This window comes from Notothenia coriiceps, unplaced genomic scaffold, assembly GCF_000735185.1.
Source record: "Notothenia coriiceps isolate Sejong01 unplaced genomic scaffold, NC01 NC01_scaffold00018641, whole genome shotgun sequence".
Taxonomy (NCBI): domain Eukaryota; kingdom Metazoa; phylum Chordata; class Actinopteri; order Perciformes; family Nototheniidae; genus Notothenia; species Notothenia coriiceps.
In genome coordinates, this window is record NW_011351342.1 from 414,265 (window position 1) to 435,752 (window position 21,488).

General features: G+C 39.3%; 1 protein-coding gene across 2 annotated transcripts in view; it reads right to left on the minus strand.

Annotated features, from left to right (window-relative positions):
* Window positions 1-14,371, minus strand: part of smox (spermine oxidase) — a 16,121-nt gene extending 1,750 nt beyond the window's left edge. The window contains exons 1-6 of one of the 2 annotated variants that reach the window (XM_010777817.1): window positions 14,274-14,362; window positions 9,147-9,253; window positions 8,757-8,991; window positions 7,727-7,953; window positions 5,762-5,935; window positions 1,120-1,864 (exon numbers count right to left, since the gene is read on the minus strand). In XM_010777817.1, coding sequence (XP_010776119.1) covers window positions 1,120-1,864; window positions 5,762-5,935; window positions 7,727-7,953; window positions 8,757-8,964 — 1,354 coding nt within the window. In that variant the 5' untranslated portion in view covers window positions 8,965-8,991; window positions 9,147-9,253; window positions 14,274-14,362. Of the gene's footprint in view, window positions 1-1,119; window positions 1,865-5,761; window positions 5,936-7,726; window positions 7,954-8,756; window positions 8,992-9,146; window positions 9,254-14,273 lie in introns of both variants that reach the window. The other variant, XM_010777816.1, reaches the window with a different exon arrangement.
* Window positions 14,372-21,488: the final 7,117 nt, after the last annotated feature.

A 21,488-nucleotide genomic window follows, 5' to 3' on the forward strand; every position in this document is an offset into this window, starting at 1 on the left:
ACAATGTTAACATCCGTGCTAACACTGGGGGCAATGTGGGTTATGTGAGGACATCTGTGTGTGTGTGTGTGTGTGTGTGTGTGTGTGTGTGTGTGTGTGTGTGTGTGTGTGTGTGTCAATAACTGTGACCTATTTCTGAGGAAATTACTTTACTGAAGATAATATCTGAGTCATTCTTCTTAGTATCGGTACGCATCTCAATAATCCTAAGGAATGAGTCATCCTAATGTCATACGATTAAAACCATTAACATTCAATCACTTTGAAGCATGACAATCCCTCTGTTGCACAAGAAATTCAGCATTTTAGAAAACGAGTAGTAGCAACAAATTATATGCCTCACCCATGACATTGTGTGTGTTTGTGTTACAGGAACAAAGATGGCCTGATTCAGTGTCAGTCAATTAAACACCTCTTGATTTTATCCGACATTTGATCAACTTTTTGGCTCATTGTTGATTTTGTGGCAGTGACACACTGGACATAAATCGGTCATGTGATTCATCCAGCTGTATCATCTGTCCACCTTTTTCTCCCTAAAAGGCTACTTGCATCACAGCTGTAGCTTATGTCATTTCCTTTGTATGAAACACAATCGCCCAACCAAGTAACTCTGTGTATGAGTCACCGAGCTCTCACAACAGCCTTGTGTTGGTTTTAGATTATTGATTGTTGGTTAAACTAGAATAGAGTTGGAAGACGGAAGTTGATCATGTCTTGTCTGTCATGAAAATGTACAAAAGTCAGAATTATAAAACTTTTAAATTGAATCATTTGGTTAGATAACGACTGAATAAAAAAGTCATAGGAGTAAATATCTAAAAGTGGGAATAAATGATACACAAAGAATCAACCTAAAGAACAACACAAACATTTATGTGGCGTAACATTTGTCCGAAACACACAGCTCTGTTTTTGTGTGTGTGCACCGGGGTCTCCTGAAAAATGATATATTTTCTGAACATAAACCTAAAAGTATTTTTGTTGATTTTTATTTGTACTGTATGGCAACCATAGTAAGGGAGCAAATACCTTTCACCCAAAACTTAAGAGAATGCAGTTTAGAGGTGTGGGAATGTAATTCGGTAGGTTTGCGTGTTGTTTGCGTGAGGTCCTGACCTGTAAAGCGCCTCAGCAGCTCAGTGCAGGTCTCAGCAACTGTTTCATCATCGCAGCGCTCCATCTGCAGAGCCTCCTGGCCGCAGATCCAGCCGCTCAGCATGTAGCCGTAGCGCTCGGGCGGGTAGAGGACGTCGAAGCTGCAGATCTTCTTGTACCACAGCTCCTCGGGGTACACCAGCTGTTCTAGCAGAGCCTCATCCTCCCACACAAACTGGATGCTGTTGCACTCTGGGCTCCAGAAGGGCTCTTCGTACTCCAAGAAAATCTTATCGGTGGTGCTGATGCCCAGCTTCTCGATGGCGAGCACTTTCTCCTCAGGCAGGGAGGGGGAGAACATGGCTTCATGGTTCTGCTTCAGGACTCCCAGAGAAGATGTCACGATCACGTGGTCGGCTGGGATCCACTCCTCATCCTGGCACTCCACGTAAATGGGGTGGCCGAAGATCAGAGGGTCCTCGCGAGGCTGGCAGCCGTGGTAGTATTCATTGTGGTTGTTGCCCTGGTGGGTGTGGCTGCTCTGGGCAATCGCCTGCTGATGCTTGGCAGAGTAGTTCCAGTGGATGCAGCGGACTGGTTTGCTGAGAGAGAGGGTGCGAGAGGGGATGTCCTGGGCCAGGAGCTCCACCACCTTCATGAAACCTTCAGGAATGACATAATGTGCACCAGGGATCTCTGTCCACTCGCCAAACTCACTCAGAGACACCTCGTCCATACTGGGGGAGCTGCTTTCACAACTCTCCACCTGAAGCAAGAGGAAAATAAACACAGAGGACAAACCGTTATATTTATACAGCCAAGAGTAATTTATTATTAACCACATTACCTGCTTTCCAATAAACCAGTATCAGCTGGTACATCCAAAGACCAGGCATTTAAAAATAAACTCTCTGCACCCATTGAATACGTAGAACAACTCTGCAGGACTCAACTGGTTTAAGCACACCTTGGGACACACACCTTTTATTTAGTAGACACATACTGGTGGTGAGTTATTAAAAAGCATAAATTATGTGACTGACGCATTAAAAAAGAATGAGCTTGTATGGAAGCGGTTAGCTGGTGTTCTTAGCACGGTAGGCTACAGTTCCTTTCTTTGTGTGTGGACATGAATATGATGTAGCACTCACAAGAAAAATGGCTTTTTACATGAAATGCTAGTGCTACAACTTTTTTAATTTGTGGTAGGAAGATTTTCTTACTGACAGATCCAGGCTAGCTGTTTCTCCGTTTCCAGTCGCTGTGCTAAGCTAAGCTAATAGGCAGCTGACTGCAGCTTTATATTAGGCATCCTTTATATTATAGGCTATCGGTTGTTTATCAAGAAAAACTGCCAAACATTAGCTGGTCGCCTTGTATTGAATGTGAATGTGTTGCCTTTCTCTGTTTAAACAAAAATATGTGTTTATCTATGATTATCTTAGCATACATGACAACCTTTCCCAATCCAAAAGAGGTAGGTTTGCACGCGGCAAATGTGCACGCCCAAATTAGGTAATCAGAAGAAATGGAACCCCAGTAATTACATGTATAAACCATGTATTTAACATGTATCGCATCATTTTATGCATTATTCAGAAAAAGTGGTAGTTTGGTAAACAGTGACATCAACGACATGTTTGGTCTGTAAAATGTGCAAAAGTAAAAGAATGGGAGATAAATATCCCAAAGTCTCCACATTTTATTATATTTGTAATGTGTTTCTGGTCCTCTTTCAGTTGAGACAGTGTAGATGAAGGATGTGTCAGGATGTAGAACTCTTGTGTGAACATTGGATAAAGCCAGGTTCATATTCTTGTTTCATGTTGTTGACATATTAGAGTCAAAGGTTTGCACAGAGCGAAATATCTTTGTGTTGCGCCATAAATCAGAAAATACTGCATTAAAAAAGTCATTTCCTGCATTTTTCTACTGATAAAGTGTAATATAGATAATGTACAGGCTTTCAGATTGCTGTAGTTCACTAAACAGAGACATTAACGACATGGTGTTGGTGTTGAAAATGTCAGAAAAAGTGAAAGAACGGGAGATAAATATCCCCAAAATTGTATTATATTTTTTGTGTGTTTGTGGTCCTCTTTCAGTTGAGACACTGTAGGTGAAGGATTCTTCAGGAAAATACCAAACACTGGATGTCTTTTAGTCGCCAACATGTGTTTTCGAGACACTGATATTAACGGGGAAATCCTTCAGGACTCAAATGCCTCGTCTCTGTTCCCTTAAACCAGTGGTTCTCAAACTTTTTCTGTCAGGCCCCCCCTTTGGAGAAAAGTGAAGTGTCTCGGCAGGAGTTACACTGGTTGCGAGATTATAATACGTGATTGACAATTCCGGAATTATAATGTAATTTGTCTACTCAACTCTTTATTAACGTGGGGGGTGTTAGTATAAGTACTTCCCCCCCTAGGTTGATTATGTCTCTTATACAAAAAAACTGGCTACGGGGTATCGCCTCCGAGGCCATCTTTAACGGCCCTTAGCACGCAAAAATGAGGGGAATTACAGACTGGTTACCAACTTGTCGTAAAGGGCACGTGGTAACTGAACACAAATTTCGATATTGGCAAACCTCAAAACCGGGACACTTGCGTTTGGCTTGGAAGACTTGTTACTTGTACCATCTTTTGACAGCAGAAACCACGCTTAAGTTTTTGCCTTGATAATCCACACTTACGTGGGGAATCAGAGCCTAAACTTTTTAATCATTCGGCAAAGACGCCTGCACGTACTAAAACCCATCGAAACAAGGTCTCACAGCACCGTATTATCGATTTACGACGGAGAGGTACAAAACCAACAATGAGAGCCTTCGGCTATCGTCTGGGGCAGGGTGCTCTGGCACGTCGTGGAACTAACGAGCATTAATACATCCTCAAAGTTGTTATATGAACACCAGAATTTGGTACATTACAACCGTCACCAAGAGCTTTCACACACACACCCCCCCCCCCCCCCCAACTCCGTACTGTCTCCCCCCGCGCGTCTCTGGGTCCTCCTGGTTTACCAATAATTTTTGTATAAAACTTTTTAGAGGGAGGAACTAAACTTTTGATTATACTATGTCATGAATTTAATGCAGACCCAGAGACAGAGGAGAAGTTTCGAGGCCGAGACACACACACACCTTGCTCGGTAAAACACATGCACCGCGCTCGCTCCTCTCTCTCTCTCTCATGTGTGTCCTGTGTCTGTCTTGTCTTACAACAATCAAGACCATTCGATCGCTCGATGCGATCCTATATTCTCCTCTAAAAAGTGTTGTTTTATCTCTCTCTCTCGGGAGAGTGGATGAGGACTCTCGGAGTCACTCGAATTTGTTCCTGAGAAGAGGTCACAATCAGAGGTACGACGCCTAGAGTTTGCATTATATCGCTCTAGTGTGTTATATATATGTGTTTTTGTAATAACAGGCTCCTGGTCAGAAGGTACTAGTAATAGGCATAATCTTATCTCTGTGTTAATTTTTGTCTAGAGGCTTCGTGTATATCACTGCTAATTTTGTTTCTTATTTCGCAAGGAGTCTGCTCACTAGGTGCATTTTATAGGTATTTCTTTCTTGTCTGTGTGTGTTATGTCGAAGGACTATAAGTATAGACCCACAACGTCTCTACATAAGGTGATCTAGAGAAGTAACAACGGAGAGTTGCACCTGGTGCTGGAACTACGTAAAATTTAAGCCTATAGGGATTTTTTAGATGGCCGCTCGAACGGGCCTGGGGGGATACTCTTCTCTATGGGTGTTGGGGATATTTTTTATTCGTAAATGGCGGACGAATGGGATAGACGGAACTCGACAATATGCTCGGAAGTAACATTGTCAGCGCCCATGTCAACACATAGACACGCACCCCTGACAAACGTCATCTTTTAAGGGTGACAGTCCGCTTGCCATGTGGTTACCCTTTGGGATTTACTAACCTCGCGTGAGATACTTTGCAGTTCGATGGGAGTGTCGTGGGTGGTTTTCTTTAGAGACCGCGGCGGTTGACTCGGACTTGATAGCAACACCAACCCCNGTCTTTCAGTCGCCAACATGTGTTTTCGAGACACTGATACTAACGGGGAAATCCTGCAGGACTCAAATGCCTCGTCTCTGTTCCCTCATTCCACTCATTTGGGAGTGATTACCCATCAGCCCCGGGGGTGCAGAGGAAAGGCAGCGTTACCCCCGGTCTGCGCGTTGTTTCTCTTTCAGAAACACATAGGACTGTTTGTATGATGCGATCACAGACACGCTGCAAACGGTGTCCGCCAAAAGTCGAGTCCAGTGTCCATGGAGTGTCATTTGTATTTGTTATAGTTTGGGAAGATTGAAAATCGGTAGGGAAAGCCAGCTAAGTCGGTAGGCGGTAGAAAATGTCAAAAGCGGTAGACTACCGCCCAAACCGGTAGGGTTGGCAGGTATGTCTTAGGCTGTTGGTTGAACAAAACACTGACAGTCACTGAAAATACAGTAGGCTATGTGTTAGACTTGCTGTCTCATTCTAGGGGATTTTAGGTTTGTACATCAACTACGTTTTCACAATGACTCTCCACATGTGAAATGATTCAGGAATATGAACTCAGACACACACAAACACACACACACACACACACACACACACACACACACACACACACACACACACACACACACACACACCTTGAGGTACTGTTGAAGCATGGACAGTTTGAGCTTCTTGGTGCATTCAGGATCATCTGGATCCAGCATGATCTTCTTGCGCACCACGTCCCGTGTAAAGACGCCGACGCTGTTCTGGCTCTCAGCACAAACTGGCTTCCCGTTTTGGAAGAACTCCTGAGTCAGCTCGTACACCTAAATCAGGGTGAGACGGACGGGAATACAGAGAAAGAAAAAAGAGGAAGAGTGTCAAGAAAGCAGAGGATGCAGCATGATGGAGAACAGGCAGCACAAATCTTATTATGTATGTCTGTCTGATAAAAGCTGCCAGTTGCTACAAAAGTGAAGAAATAGAAGAGAAACATAAAGAAGAAAGTAGAAAAGGAAGACTTGTTGTAATGTATTAGTTTTAACCTTATATTAAAGTTGGATTTGACTTTTATCTGTGACAACATGCTAATCAATTGCTGTAAGTATTTAATGTATTGTTCAGTAAAGTGAAGCATTCACTCAAGACAGAACTAATGTTTACATGTTGCCATTAGAGCCATTTATAATCAAAAATTAAGATATAACTCGTGATAGATGACTGTATTTTTGTTAATATAGCACCGACTATACGATTACATTGGATACAATGATTTCAGAAAATGAATCTGATGAAAATGTCAAACACAAGAAGCAATCTTAATTTAAAAATGTGGGCTTCAGGGATATTCTACCAGGTATATATCATAATTATATATAATGTTCTATAAGCTATTATGTAGATAACTCAAACAGATTAGCAGACAACACTTGTGACTATGGAGGTCAAATGATTGAAGCCTCTGCCCTTAAAAAGAAGATAAAAGAATAAAGAGAGCATGTTGACCATGACCCAGGTCTCCTTCACTCTACAGCACTCAGTCACGGCTAAATGAGATCGTGGAGAGAGATAAAGAGGATGTGACCCTGAAATCAGTCTGTGTTTCGTCTCTCGTCATCACAGCAACTACTGAAAAACAAAATGTTTGCTTTACAGGCTCTACAAGTCCAGTCCAGTCAACTTTAATCATATGCTTAAAAGTAGCATACCTGTTTTAAGGAGCTCTATATGCAACAACATACAGAAAAAGGCATGATGAGAGTGTTTATAAGTTAAAAGAGAACAAGAGAAACGGTAGACAAGAAGACTTTACAGGGCTGCTAAATGAAGACAAGAAGGAAAACATCTCCAGTCTCAGGATAATAAGGCTCTAGAGGTGTAAGTGGACATTAGTTAAGACAATTTACCACAAACAGATGGCCGCAAATGTGGATCATTTTGGCCCTGAGATCAGGCAGAAAACCCAAATGGTTAACAGAAAGCAAATCCTTTCTGTGGTTTCCTCGCATTCTCTCTGTAACTGCTTGTTCAGCGTGACCTAATTAAACTATAATCATCATTCTTTACGCGGCCTGCCACTGAGCACACAGCAGAGAAGTGGACCGATGAAAATGACCACTCCTCATTAAATCCGGCACGCTTTAGTGGACATTTTACTGCTTTACCTCAACATGGCAGGAGATATGTTTAATAATAGTGTAATGTATGTAAGGAGTGGTTTTATTTTCCACATAAGTAGCTTAAAGCTTTTTGAAGTCTGACTGGATGTTATCTATTCTACATTTCCAGCATGTTCCCATTCTGTAACAGACTTGGATGATGTTCTCCACATTTGTATGGCTGGTCTGATCTAAATATTTCTTTGCGTAAAATGTTTTTTTCACACATTTGACAATATTTTTCAAACTTTTGGAAACCACGTTTTGCAGGTTTTAATAATATTAATCTGCATGGGTTTAGGGTTAGGTTTACCAATGCTATATCACTTAAATTAAATAAAACACTTTGCTGTGAGGCAGGCTGAACAGTGAGTACCTCTCAGCTCTTGTACATGCATGCTTTCATTTGTGCATATAATTGTTAATTCACTGTCTGTGTGTTCATATGCGTCCCCTCACCTCGTTGTACAGGTCACTGAACTCCTCCACCAGGTCCTTGGGGATCCTCCGCCCAGCGTTGGTCTGGTAGTGAGCCACCCCATTCTTGGTGTACAGGCTGATGCGTCCCTCGCTCCTCTCCCCGTCCGTGGTGTGCTCCAGCAGCCCGTTGTCCTCCGCCAGGTGGTACACTGGGTTCCCATTGGCTCCATGGATCCAGGTGGCTCCAAGCTCCAAAGTTGCTTTTCCTAACAAAAGAGTGAACAAAAAGGCACACAGATCAATTTGAGTTTGGAAAAAATGTATCTCTTTGAACTCAACTGTGCTTTGTTAAGGCACAATCACATTTGAGTGTAAGATAATTGGACTGGTCAACTCAATTAACACGCTGCAGTTGTTTAAGCCCACTGGAATACCATTAGTTTCATATTTTTCCTGATGATGATGGCATCACGCACCGTTTCCTTTTTTACACTCATTTATATCATAAAAAATAGGGAAATGCAAAGACTATGGTTACATAAAGCCGAAGCACATAAACTGCCATTTACATAACAGACGCAATTCTCAGTGCCTGCCACAGTATGTATGTCTTTACACGTGACCTCTTTCATGTGCATACAGTAACATTGCCACAAGCAGATGCTGTCCCTGACTTATTTGTTCGTGCCTGTTGAAATAATTTGCCATACATTTTTTTTTAGCTGAAGACCTGCAGTTCATCTGACTGTGTTGGGAAAATCTGACTAAGTGGCTGAAGCAGATAACTAACTGGACATAAGCACATTCATCTGGGTTATTTAAAAATAATTGAATTCTGGCTGATAAGGAAAGAAGTATTTAGCTTAATAAAAGTGTTGCATAAGGCACACTGATTGATATTTTAATACAAAAATAATTAACCTGTGATCTTGAGATAACAGCATTTTAAAGATAAGAATGATTGCAAGCACAGCCGTTCTCTGCAGGTATAAATAAGGTACACATTATTTATAAATAATTTGAGCATAAAGTTTGAGGTAACATGAGGTAAACAGCGATGTCTTCTCACCGAGCTGAACACTCTGAACTCTCCCGCCGATGTGGTCTGACGCCTCTAGGACAGTGACATCAGTGAAGCCGTTTTTCAGTAGGATCTTAGTCGCAGCAAGGCCGGCCAACCCAGCACCAATGACTACTATTCGAGGCTGCCGATGAGTTCGTAAACCACTACTAAGAGGATCATCAGTGCTGTCTGAGGAAATTTCACAACTTTGCATGCCGTCCAAGATCCTCTTCGATGGCGTCTGTGGGCAAATTCAAGAAAAGGAACCAGGTAAAAAAAAGGCAACAACATAACACTGGGTCAAAGTGTGACAGACGCTCATACAGCAGAATTATATCCAGTGAAAATAAAGATGTATTTTTGAATTTGTATGTTCTATAAATGATATATATTTACTTTTTATTCACACTCCTTGTTGGGTTGTTAATTTTGGGTTGCTGTATTTTGCCTCCTACGCGCTTTGTTGATATGGTGAATAGTTTAAAAGTGTATCTTGTGTGTACCTGCATTGTACAGGGATGGAAGTCAACATTTTAGAAACAAATATCTCAAAAAATGGCATGACTCATAACAAAAAAGATATGCTGGCCTGACCAAAAATGAGCAAAGAAAAAGGCCAATGAACGGCTTGGAGATAATTTAACTTTTTTGGATCTCTGTTCCTTATTGTTGCTAGTTACGTGCTGACTACACAGATATCTTTTATAGCTGATAAGTGTTATTAATCAATTTTCCCAATACTTCTACCTGCATTTACAGCTTCATTTATGACTGTGTTTCATTTAATTAAAAGTATTTTCCATGTGGACAACACCGTTTATTGAACACAAGGCCAAAGTCTATGGTAGAGAATACTTTGCACAAAAACAATTATTGATTATTCCACATCTTTAAATATATAGTGAAAGAGCTCAGGGACTGTGACATACAGAGTGAAGAATACACAAGCAACCTTGTTGTCGCAGTACATAAGGCCCCCTGCTGTGAATGTATGGACAGCTGTGTGTGAGATCACAGTGGGTGTCTATTCAGAAGATGTTCCCGTTCAGCCAATAGAGGACGTTTTTAACAGTATGTGGCCGTCATTCCTGAAAGACGTTCACTGTTATAACTGTTATCGGAGAGCTCTTAATATGAAATGTGTCTGTTTTTCCTGTCCTGACATGCATGAGTAACACTAGTAAGTCCTCTCAGTAGAGACGTGATATCCTGGTGTTACACAATACATGCAAACACTAACTCCACGCTTTGTTACAGCAGCATCACAGGACACAGGGTATTGCATAGTACGATGTGTGTGAAAAACAAAACTGATGTTTCCCACAGTTTGAGATTAAACGTCCGAAAGACTTGTTTATTAAACTAATATTTGTGATACACACGAGCCCTATAATATATTATTAAGGGGACAAAAGTAATAACAATTTTCATGAACTATTAGTCTGCCAGTGATTTTCCTGATAAAGACATTAATTGTTGGCTTTATAAATAGTCAGAAAATATGGAAAAACTGTTTCTATAAACGCAAGGTGATGTCTTCTTTTGTTAGTCCTAAAACCAAAGATGATCAGTTTAATACAATATGAAAGAGAGAAGCATTAAAAATGAATTTATTATCAACCTATTTGCTGATGCAGCTATTCATAATATGAGGTCATTACACTTACACAGCAAATCCAGATAACTGTGACCGAAGAAAGATTCCATCTACACTTGCTTTTACCGTTGATTCCACTTTTGTGGAACTGTGTTGTTAGCAAGATGATTCACGAGAGCTGACAAAGAGTCAAAGGGGACATCTTCAGCTCCCGCTGCTGAACAGATGCGTGGGTGTAACATTTGTTGAAGTAAGAAACTGAGTGTGATGTCAATCCAAAGAGGTCATATACAGGGATTTCTGTAAATCTCTACTTCCTGTACCTAAATCTTGGCTGTACGCGGACCTCGAACACAGATGTGGTTTAAACCTTTTCATCTGGACGGGTCAGCACAAGGGTGATCTGATCCGACTGTATGACCACATGAGCCTGATTGCTTTGTGGAATTATTGGACTTTCACATATTGGTTGATTTGCTTTGACAGGCCTATTAATAATTTCAATACAACATCTTGTGAATTCATCTTCTGTAAGAAAAAGGTGTATATCAGACTTTGAAAAGGCTTATCTATATATCTATATCGCGTAATCCAAGTATTTGTAAGTGCCAAATAAAGCCATGTTTCAGCTCCATCAACATGAATGGACTCATTCTTGGGCTTTAAAGAAAAGTAAAGGGAAACGTTGGTCACATCTTTTTATTTTGTAACAATCAAATATTAAAAGCAGTATCACCTAAAATGATACTGATGGTAAAGATATATATATATTTTTGTATTTAACAACAATATCGCCTCATTTAGCCGTTGATCATTTCTCAACTGTATTGTATTATATTATGTCTGTTGTCTGTTGTTGGTGTCAAACGAGTTTCCCCTTGTAGGATTTATAAAGCTTTCTCAATCGTTTCGATATAATCCCAACCAACAAAAGGCTTTTCTGTTTTTTTCTGTGGCGCTTGTTTATCAAATCTGTGGTGGAGGCTAACATGTTTGTTTCCTGCGCTGTAACGTGTAGAGCTATAAAGAATAGACGGTACAAATTGTTTCTTTTTGATGGATGTTTTCAAACCGCGGCTCTTTTATATTTCACAGCTGTAATAGGTGAGGTTCCCAGGAGGACTCTGCTTTGTGGCAAACAACAAAGATTGACAGCCTATCTGACAAAATGAGAATGCAGGGTAGATTATATTGTTTTGTAATGTATTATATTTTGTCGCATGTTTTGTGGCTTCGGGCCAAATGTTGCTCTTTGTCGATGACTTACAGTAACGAGTGATCATAATGCTTTGCGGTTAATTGCATGTTTGTTTGTGTACATGTATGTTAATATCATAACATATAAAAGGCTATTATTTACATTAGCACCAGGTTGTAAATCTATTAGCTTATGAAACATCTTCTTAGTATTACCTTTTAAACCATGTAAATCCTTTCTGATGAAGGGTAATGTATGTTTACTTCCAATGAGCAAATGTCTTGTGAGTAATGTGAGAAAAACGTTATGTAAATCACAATATGTTACTAAATGCAAAAATATAGGTTGTGAAAGTGTTTACTGCCATGAGACCCCAGGGAGCAGCTGTTTGTTTTACACAGTTGTTTCCATTTCTGAAACACGTTTTTCCTCATAATATATTTTAGGGGCTATAGAGGCTATTTCAATCTGTAAGCTTGAATTTCCTGCACTTGCATTTTTTTGCGTATATTTGCATACATGTCTTAGCCTTTTCTTTGTTTGTTATGAATATGAACTTGAAGTAAATATACACTTCAACAAACCTGCAGTCCCTGTTACTGACAAGGCCAAATTAACAAACTCAAGGAACAAGGTTCAACTTTAAATCCTTTACAAAGTGTTTGTTTCAAGTTCTTTGTTCTAAAATTCTCACTACTGTGTTGACCTCTTCAGAATACAGTATATTTCTCTCTATGCATATGTATATGTATATTCTCTCGTGCCAGAAATCCATACTCTGGCAGCAGAAACAGGATGACCAACCAGATTTAATCTTTCGCTTTTCACTACAATAAGGTTAGAAAAGATTGGTGGACTTCACTGCAATTCAATTAACTTTTACAATAAACATCTTTCCATCCTTTCAAGGGAAATCTATATTATATCTTCAAAGATTCAAGTGTTAACTCACAAATAATGTTTTATTGTTAGGCTTGGAGCTATACAAATAAGCTAATTTCAGTGCAAAAATGTACTTGATTCTCCAAATACGTACGCCACAGTGACTTCAAAGGAACAACACAACTAATTCGTAGACAGTGTTCGAACTCTTAGCATACACGCCCCTGTAACAGATTTTGCAACCCTCCCTTGTTGCTTGTAATTATTCAACGGCTGGTTGATACACTCGCCACATGCCCCCTCTCCATGCTTTACACCAACCCTGCAGATTAATGTGTGGACTGGCCTTGGTTAGATAGGCAGCTCAGGGTGGGGGTGGGGTGGATAGGGGTTTACTACTGACCTAGAAATGGCAATCTACAATACAGTGCATCTGCCAGAGGCCTTTTGAAGAACAGGGCTGGCGTTTAGTGGGAATATCTTAAATGAATGTATCCGACTCCCTGTCTCTCGCCTTTACTGCTCTCCTCTCTCCTTTTACTCCTAACATTGCGCTTTCCAGCTGTGTCTACACTCACATCTGCATTTTCTGTAACACATACACACACACACACACGTTCTACTACTGTACACCACACTGGATGTTCCCCTGGTGCAGTTAATGAGTGCCCTGTGGCTTTCGTAGTATATCTATGACACACAGGCTCTCTAGTACAGAATGATGACAGGAAAGTATTATCAGAAAGAGAGGGAGACCAATAAAATATATGTTATTTGTTAAGTAGGGCCTATTGCTTTCATAAAAACAAAACAAAAAAACACAGGCACCACTGTGCAACAAACACTTGTTATAAAAAGTTGATATTTTATAACTAATGGCAAAATTGAGAGATTATAAAGCACTTACTACTGTTACTGCATTATTACTTGTTTTCATCTGGTTGGACAGTTTGACCACAAACTGAAACCAAAATCTCTTCACAGACTTGTTCTGTTAAAGACCATTTCCTTAGTGTCTTAATAATAACAAGCAAAGGCTTATTAGAAAGTGAGTAAGCGTTTTTTTCGTGACCTGATCTTTCTTGATCTTTTATAAGTAGATTATAAGTGACTGTTAAACATGAATTAAATGAATTATTCACCATTCATACAGCCATTAGCTACAATTCATTAACCCTTTATTAACGGTGGCTTGTGGAAACTGATATCTATGTGCAAATAAAAGAAAAATATCACAATAAAAACTTTAAATAGGTAAGAAGAAAATCTTTCTGAAGACAGAGAGAGGATCAAAGTGTTTCTTGTAATCCTATATGCTGCTTGCTTTCATGGAAACTCCTCTGAAAGCCTTACTGCCACGTATAAAATGAGATGCCAAAGTGGCAGCAGACAAAGCGGACAACTTCACTGACTTACTCTGATTATTGCCTGCGAAGGACACCATGTGATGGAGACAAAGCAAGACATACACATTTTAGACATGAACCTGAACCTGAATTAACCAAAAAAGCGAAAAACACAATCCACCTTATTCCAGGCAGCGTCCCGTTAAACGACTTACAATACATCAGTGTAAATAACGTTTCCTGTGCTCGCTCTGCTTTACAGGAGGTTGTTGTTGTTTTGTGCAGCGTTGTACTGTTTTGTCAACAACTAGGTGACATAAAGCGTAATGTACGTTTTCTCAAAGCTCTGACAACTACAGAAAATAAGCTGTTCTCACTGTTTCTCCTGCGATGTGAATGTACGTATATAGCGGAATCATTTTAGTCAACATTTAAATCGCCCCCTGCCCTGCAGTTGAATACAAATGCTCCTAAATGTTTTTAGTGGAGCAGCTGGTTACCTGACTCTCTTGGTCTTCCGATTTAAAACCTCTGAGTGCTCCTCTTTCCTTTGTGTCCGTTTTCCCTGAGACCGGCTGCGCTTTGTATTTATGCTGGAAACCAGAAGCAGCCAGTTTCCCTGTGGCCGCCGCCTCCTCATTAATAAATATGAGAGGCGATGACGACACACACACACACACACACACACACACACACACACACACACACACACACACACACACACACACACACACACACACACACACACATACACTACACGCATGCAACATACTTTGACAGATACACATGTAGGGAACACATGTAACATGACGAAAAACATACGTACAACTGACACACACATACTACTAAAGACCAGATGCATGCTGGTACATAACGCACTATTCTATACACAAATAAAAACACACACACACACGTCTCTGCACTATTTTAAATATTGTAGTTTTTGTCACTGAGTTTGAGTTTATTAGGTTATTAGATGTACTTAATAAACTCTACATGCAGCACATCTGGCTCGTGTAACCTGATACTGACCATATAAATAAATAATAATAATATAAATAACATTTGTTTTTAAAGATTGAAAGGATAAAATAGGACCAGAGAGACTATCTTACCTGGAGAGAAGGGAGCCGCTGAGGTCAGTCTGGGAACTGAAGAGAAGAACAACCATTAAGACTTTACACACACTAATACACACACACGTTTATACACACACACTTATAACTTATTTTAACGCAGCAGCTTTGGGAATTGCAAACGTAAATATTCTTAAAAGTCTAACGTGTGCATTTAATGTGTGTGCATTGTGTTAACAGATTAGAAATGAATTGGGCTCTTTTTTAAACCCCCAATGTTTAAATGCAAAGTGTGGTCAGTGCATTCAGACCAAGAAGTACGTATCATCAGCAAAATGGAGGTCAAATATTAAATGCAGAAGTTCCTACTGTGGAAAAGGATATTATATTATTTCATTTGTATTTTCTCGGTTTGTAAAAACAGTCAAAATAGTAAAAAGTACATAAAACATAATTTATTTCAAAATAAAAATTATAAAAACTAAAAGTTATACTTAAGAAATAGATAATAATCAATGTTGTTTCAATCTATTAAGGGTGTTGGTGTATGTATTGAAGTAAAAAATACAATATTGACCGTTGAATGATAGTGAAGTACAAGTACAATCTTCTGCTCCTTACAACCCACTGCGTGTGTTTTAACATGTTCTTTTGTTTTGTTTTATTTGTTTTGTTTTAAAGTTCTGTATTTTAAATTGTTTTATTTAAGTATCCCAGTAATGTCTGTTGCATGTTTTAAATGTATTGTATTTACTTGTTTAAAAGGAAATGTGTTTTAGGTTGACTTTTAAAATCTGTCCAGGGACTACAGATGAAAAATAGCCTCTTGGCTAACTCTGGCACATATACAGAAATGTTCATTAATGTGCACTGTCCCTGTTAAATAAATGAATAAATAAAATAAATAAATTAAAATAAAATAAAAAGATAGTACTTAAGTAAAGTACAAGTACCTCGAAGTGGCACTAAGTACAGTACTTGTGTTCACAGATATTATAGAGTGGATGTTGTCTTACTGGCTCTGATGCTGAACGTCTTGCTCTCCGTCCCCAGGTCGTTGGAGGCGTTGCACACGGCACTGAAGTCGACCGTCACTAAGACCGAAACCACGCTGAGAACCTCGTGATCATTAGACCTGCTCAATACCTCCTGATAGCTCTGACACACACACACACACACACACACACACACACACACACACACACACACACACACACACACACACACACACACAACATAGGTGGATACTGGATTTAGACACAGTGCAGATACATGAACATGCATGCAAAAAACAAGATGTCACTGGTTGACTTTGATTCTTTTAGTTGCTGTCCTGATTTTAAGAAGGTTAAAAATGTCACATGCTGACCACAAGAATGAAGCTGTGTGGGAAGCTAGCAGTCATCTGTGTGTCTGCAGTCTCACAGATGAATTCCAATAAGAATAAAGTCTACAACACTGCTGGCCTCTCTGTGGGGATGTACTCGGGCAGAGTGATGCTTTTAGCTGAATACTAACAACAACATGCTGACATGCCCCCAGTAACATGTTGATGTTAAGCAGGGTTTTAACATTTGAGCACTTAATACAAAGTACAGCTGAGACTGATGGTAATGGCATCAGTCTAACAGGATGATAATATACATAATATACAAATGCTAAATAGAAATTAGACAGATTAATAATTTTGACTTGCTAATGGCTGAGTGTCTCTTAATTTTAACCAAAATGTTCTTTCTATGTTGTTCTATTTTTTAAATCTTTTTAATTGACACACTACTATTGCACGTCTGTCCGTCCTGGAAGAGGGATCCCTCATCTGTTGCTCTCTTTAAGGTTTCTTCAATGTTTCCCCATTAACTGTGGGGTTTCTTTGTCAGATGCTAGGGTCTAAGGGCAGAGGGTGTCATATTCATATGCTATAGAAATTATAAAGTCCCCTGAGACAAATGCAAAATGTGTGATATTGGACTATATAAATACACTTTGTTTGGCAATCCCCACAAATGTGCCACACCATGGTGATGCTTTAGGAAAGGTCAGGGGATCACAACAAAGTCATGAAGGTACATCATCTAAAGCAGGGGTGTCAAACTCAATTTCATCGTGGGCCACATTAGCATTATGGTTGCACTCAAAGGGCCGGTTGTAACTATATAAATATACATAAATACATAACATATATGAAATAATGTATTATATTATTGCCTCTGCATTGGATTATTATTGGATAGGGTAATAACTTCATAATTAACTACGTCTGAAAGCAGAAGTCTAAGTCTCTTCAGTGCGCATGTCACAAAATGAGATGCATTGTGGGACATGTAGTTTATTGGCAACATGCTTCTGTAAAATAAGATAAGATAAGATGGACCTTTATTAATCCCTGTGGGGACATTCAGTGGTTTAACAGCAACAGGGTAAGATTGAAAAACAGGACAGCACAGATTCACACAGATTAATACAATTAAGGATAAATCAAAGGTAAAAAAAAAAGAAGATAAATAACTATAAAATAAGAAATGAATTAAAATGAACATATATAGATATACTGTAAAGTAGCATGTAACCGTATAATAAACGTATTATATTCTTTGCAAGCTCTTGCGGGCCACATAAAATGAAGTCGCGGGCCGGATTTGGCCCCCGGGCCTTGAGTTTGACACCCCTGATCTAAAGGGTATTAAAGCCATCACACAGTGAGATATTTCAATTTAGGCCCAAAATAGAACCATTTTACAAACTTGACCAGAAATTAAAATCCGCCAACTTGAACAATTCATAATCTGTTATCCAGAGACATTTTTTGCTGATATTTAAATGTTAAAGCTATCTCTTATGTGTTTAATCTATCTACAGAGTTTTGGAGAAGACATGCAACAATCGAATGACCACCCAGAACATCGGCATCGTGTTCGGACCGACCCTCATGCGTCCAGAGCGGGACAACAGCAACATGGCGGTGAATATGGTTTACCAGAATCAGGCGGTGGAGCTCATCCTCAGCGAGTTTGACCACATCTTTGGAACAAGAGGCCCCTCTTGATCTTTTCGGACTAAGGCGGGGAGGGGGATTCAAAAAGCTCTTCCAGATCAGACGAAAGCACAAGTAGTGCAGCATTTGTCCTTTCTGCCTGTTGACTCATGTGGTGTAAAATGGGTTTCACATCAAAAACGTAATTACGGGGTACAAAGAACCAGGAGAGAAAGCTGCTAATCATGACATCTGGCCTCCATATAAAGACATGTTAAAACAATAATAGTAAAACAAACCAATTTTAGCTGCGATACTTGTGTCTTTGACTGCAGGAGCCAACGCCTCCTCGCCACTTTTCATTGGTCTTAAAGACACAAACTGGATTTGTTTTTTAAAGCCATAAAATACATACATCTCCAGCAGCTAGCTGAGTATTAATCAGGTATTTGTCAAGGACTGTGAGGAAGGATATGTCTTAACGTAGCACTGAAACAAAACTTGCCATCTCACTGTGAAAACTGCACCAGCACCTCATGGAGCCACGATGGACAGATCCCACCTGCAGTGGAAAGCAGAAGATATATACTGTAAAATATGCAAAGTAACAGGAAGCAAGCTGGGCGTGTAAATGTGGCCGCATCCTCACTGAAGCCATACAGTGTTTTAGATAAAGAGTTTTATGTTTATTTCAGACTTCGGAGGTGAAGTTCAACTCTTCAAAGAAAAAAAGCATGATTTCAGTGATGGGATCAAATGGAACCAAATAGTACATTGTCATGAGTGTGGACCTTCAAAGCTTCCCTTATTGTACAAATACGTCATTTATTTGTATTAGTTCAAACTCCTCAGATTAGGAAATATAAAACTGTAAATATGTAAAATACTGTCTTTGTCAACTAATAGCACTTTGGATACATTGTGTGATCTTAACATTATATATTAGCCAAATTCAAACTGATACATTTGCTTTTAAATGACCAGCGTGGTGTTAACATATTGCTGGGACCTGATTGTTAACTCTCCTGCAATAAAAAAAAGAAAGTTGAACAAGCTGATTTGATGTGTTTTGTGATATTGGTCAGGACGTGTCTGTCAGGTTGTTTGTACCAAGCTTGCGTGAGAGATAGTGGAAGTGTGTGGAGGTATAGTGGGCCGCAGCGGGCGGAGGCCTCCCTTGTGATTGGTGCGAATGCTGCTTTTAATAACAGAACAAAAGAGGAACTGGAAATGCATATGTTTAAAAAATGTGGATTCTCCCCAAAACCCTCTCCCACTCTGTGGCTTTGGTAATTTTATATTGACTGTGGGTTTGGCAAGAGACAAAAAAGAGCACGAAATAGGGATAGGAGAGGAGGGGGTGGGGGGGGGCATAGATTTTGCAACATTTTATTAGACGCATTTATTCATTTTTATGTTCCTATTATTTCCAATCATGACAGTGTTTAAGGAGGGGCTAAATGATGTGTAGTTGAGTGATGGGGAGTCATCTGGACTTATGGGTATTGTGTCCAAGGTCGTCCTTATATTTGACTGACACAGAAATATGTTTTAACCTAAATAGACAACCACATTTGTTTATATGATCCAAATTCATGTGAGCATAGTCATCACAGTTTATACATTTATCTCAGTCAGTACTGCAGTTTTTTGTTTGTCTTCTGACAGCGGTATGTTGTAAAGCTTGCCCACATTATTCAAATAAAATATAGTGCCCTAAAAAATAAATGCATTTGGGACTTTTTCAGTATCTTCTGTCCTCTCTTTTTTAAATGTGTAAACTGAAGGGATTTTCCTTCAATAAAACCCTAGTTGCGTTTAACTGATGTGGGCGCTAGCTGTGTGATGTGTTTTATTTCACTTGGTGTGATGGTGCTAATGACTCCCTAAAATAGAATCAGACACAATCAAACACCCCTCCCTTCTAATCAGCAGCGTGTTGGCAGTGAAAATCAACTCTATTACTTTGAGTTTATTCCTTGCCTTTTTTCTTTCCTCAGTTTCCTTCTGTCTTTCTTCTTTGACTTATTAATCACATGTAATTTAAAACAGCAGTCTGGATATCCCTTAATACATGTGAAAACGATGCAAAAGGACCTATTGTGTATGAAAAGTGCATTAGAACGTGCAGGCATGTTTTATGTAGACAGAAGAGAACAAGCGCAGCAAACTAGCTTTCAACCAAATATTTTTTTAAGCACGCACTGATGAAATGTAACCGCCTGACCATTTCGCATCTGTAGGTAGTTATTTTGTTTGCCTCAACACTAAAACAAAACGTTTCTGAGTATATGTAAGTATTTATTAAAGAAGTGTGGAAGAAAGAGAATGAGAAGGTTGGGGAATGTTTCATCGGTATATGTTTTTCATCCAAGTATCATCATTTTAATTTCATAATCCAATCCACTTTAGACAGTGTACTTTAGAGTAATTTGCTTGGGCAGCTCTATGTTAATATATCTGTATGGTTTATTCTTGCAGGAAGAGATACAACCGTGATTCTTTGTTACTGTATATCATAGCTTTTGTTCATGTTTTGAATTATTTGAGAAAAGAAGAGACATTTCTGTAGCATAAAGGCTGACACAAAGCCTTGATCCTGTTGCTAAAGAACAGCTTTTCTGCCCACAAGTAAATGTATGTAGCTGTCGTCATTATGTACAGTCAGGCCTGCCTGCTCTGTTACACTGTTGGTAAGGGGAATTGAAACTTTGAAAAGCTGAGCACCAAAGCAGACAAAGTCGCTCTGGATTTGATGTGATGTTGCAAGTGAAGCTGGTTTCTGACTGTCAGGATTTTTGCACACCACAAGTAAAATTCAAGGCAGTTGTCAATGAAATGTCATCTTACTCACTTAAGGCTTAAACCAGCAGAGCAATGAAAAAAGCATCCTAACACCACAACTGTTGGTGCTACAGTTTATTGAATGCTGCTGATGCATGGCTCCCAAAAGTATCTGACCTACGTCACCCATTTTGGTTTGTTAATGTTACGGTTAGCTGATTGTTTACTCAACCAGCCGTTAACCTAAAGCTTTGTGCATCAAATACAGGCAGAGCTGCTCAGACCCAGCAGCCACATCCACAGGTTCACAGGCACCAAGCAGCCCCCCCCCCAGATGAATCATCATGCAAACAGACACTATAAGCCACAAAACAAAGTCAGTGTAGCAAAACAGTCTGCAGATCATGAGCGGTGATGGGAAACCAAGTCGTAAGGCAACAGTGGAGCCTCGAACAGTCTTATGTTTAAACATGTTTCTGTTTTTACATTGGCCTTTAAAAATAGTTTTTGGTCATAGCTTTTAATTGCATTTTATTGCCTCGTTTAAAATATTTAATCTTATTCCATAACCACAGAATGAAAACTGAACTGATATCACTTCAATCTTATATTTACACTCTTATAGACCTTTCTCTAAACGTTTTTCAAATAAAGCACATGAAAAATGTCAGATTTATAATCATTTTAAATTGAAAATTCATGAAATACGGTATTTTGGTGACAACATATGTACAATTTTATTACAAATATCCACAAACATGCAAACAACATATATAAAAAGTGAATACAAAAGTTGCACGAGTTCCAGTAAATGATAAGAAAAACACTGCTTGGTAAGAAAAAAACGGGTGTCGATGCTGACTAAACTATTTCTTGCTTAT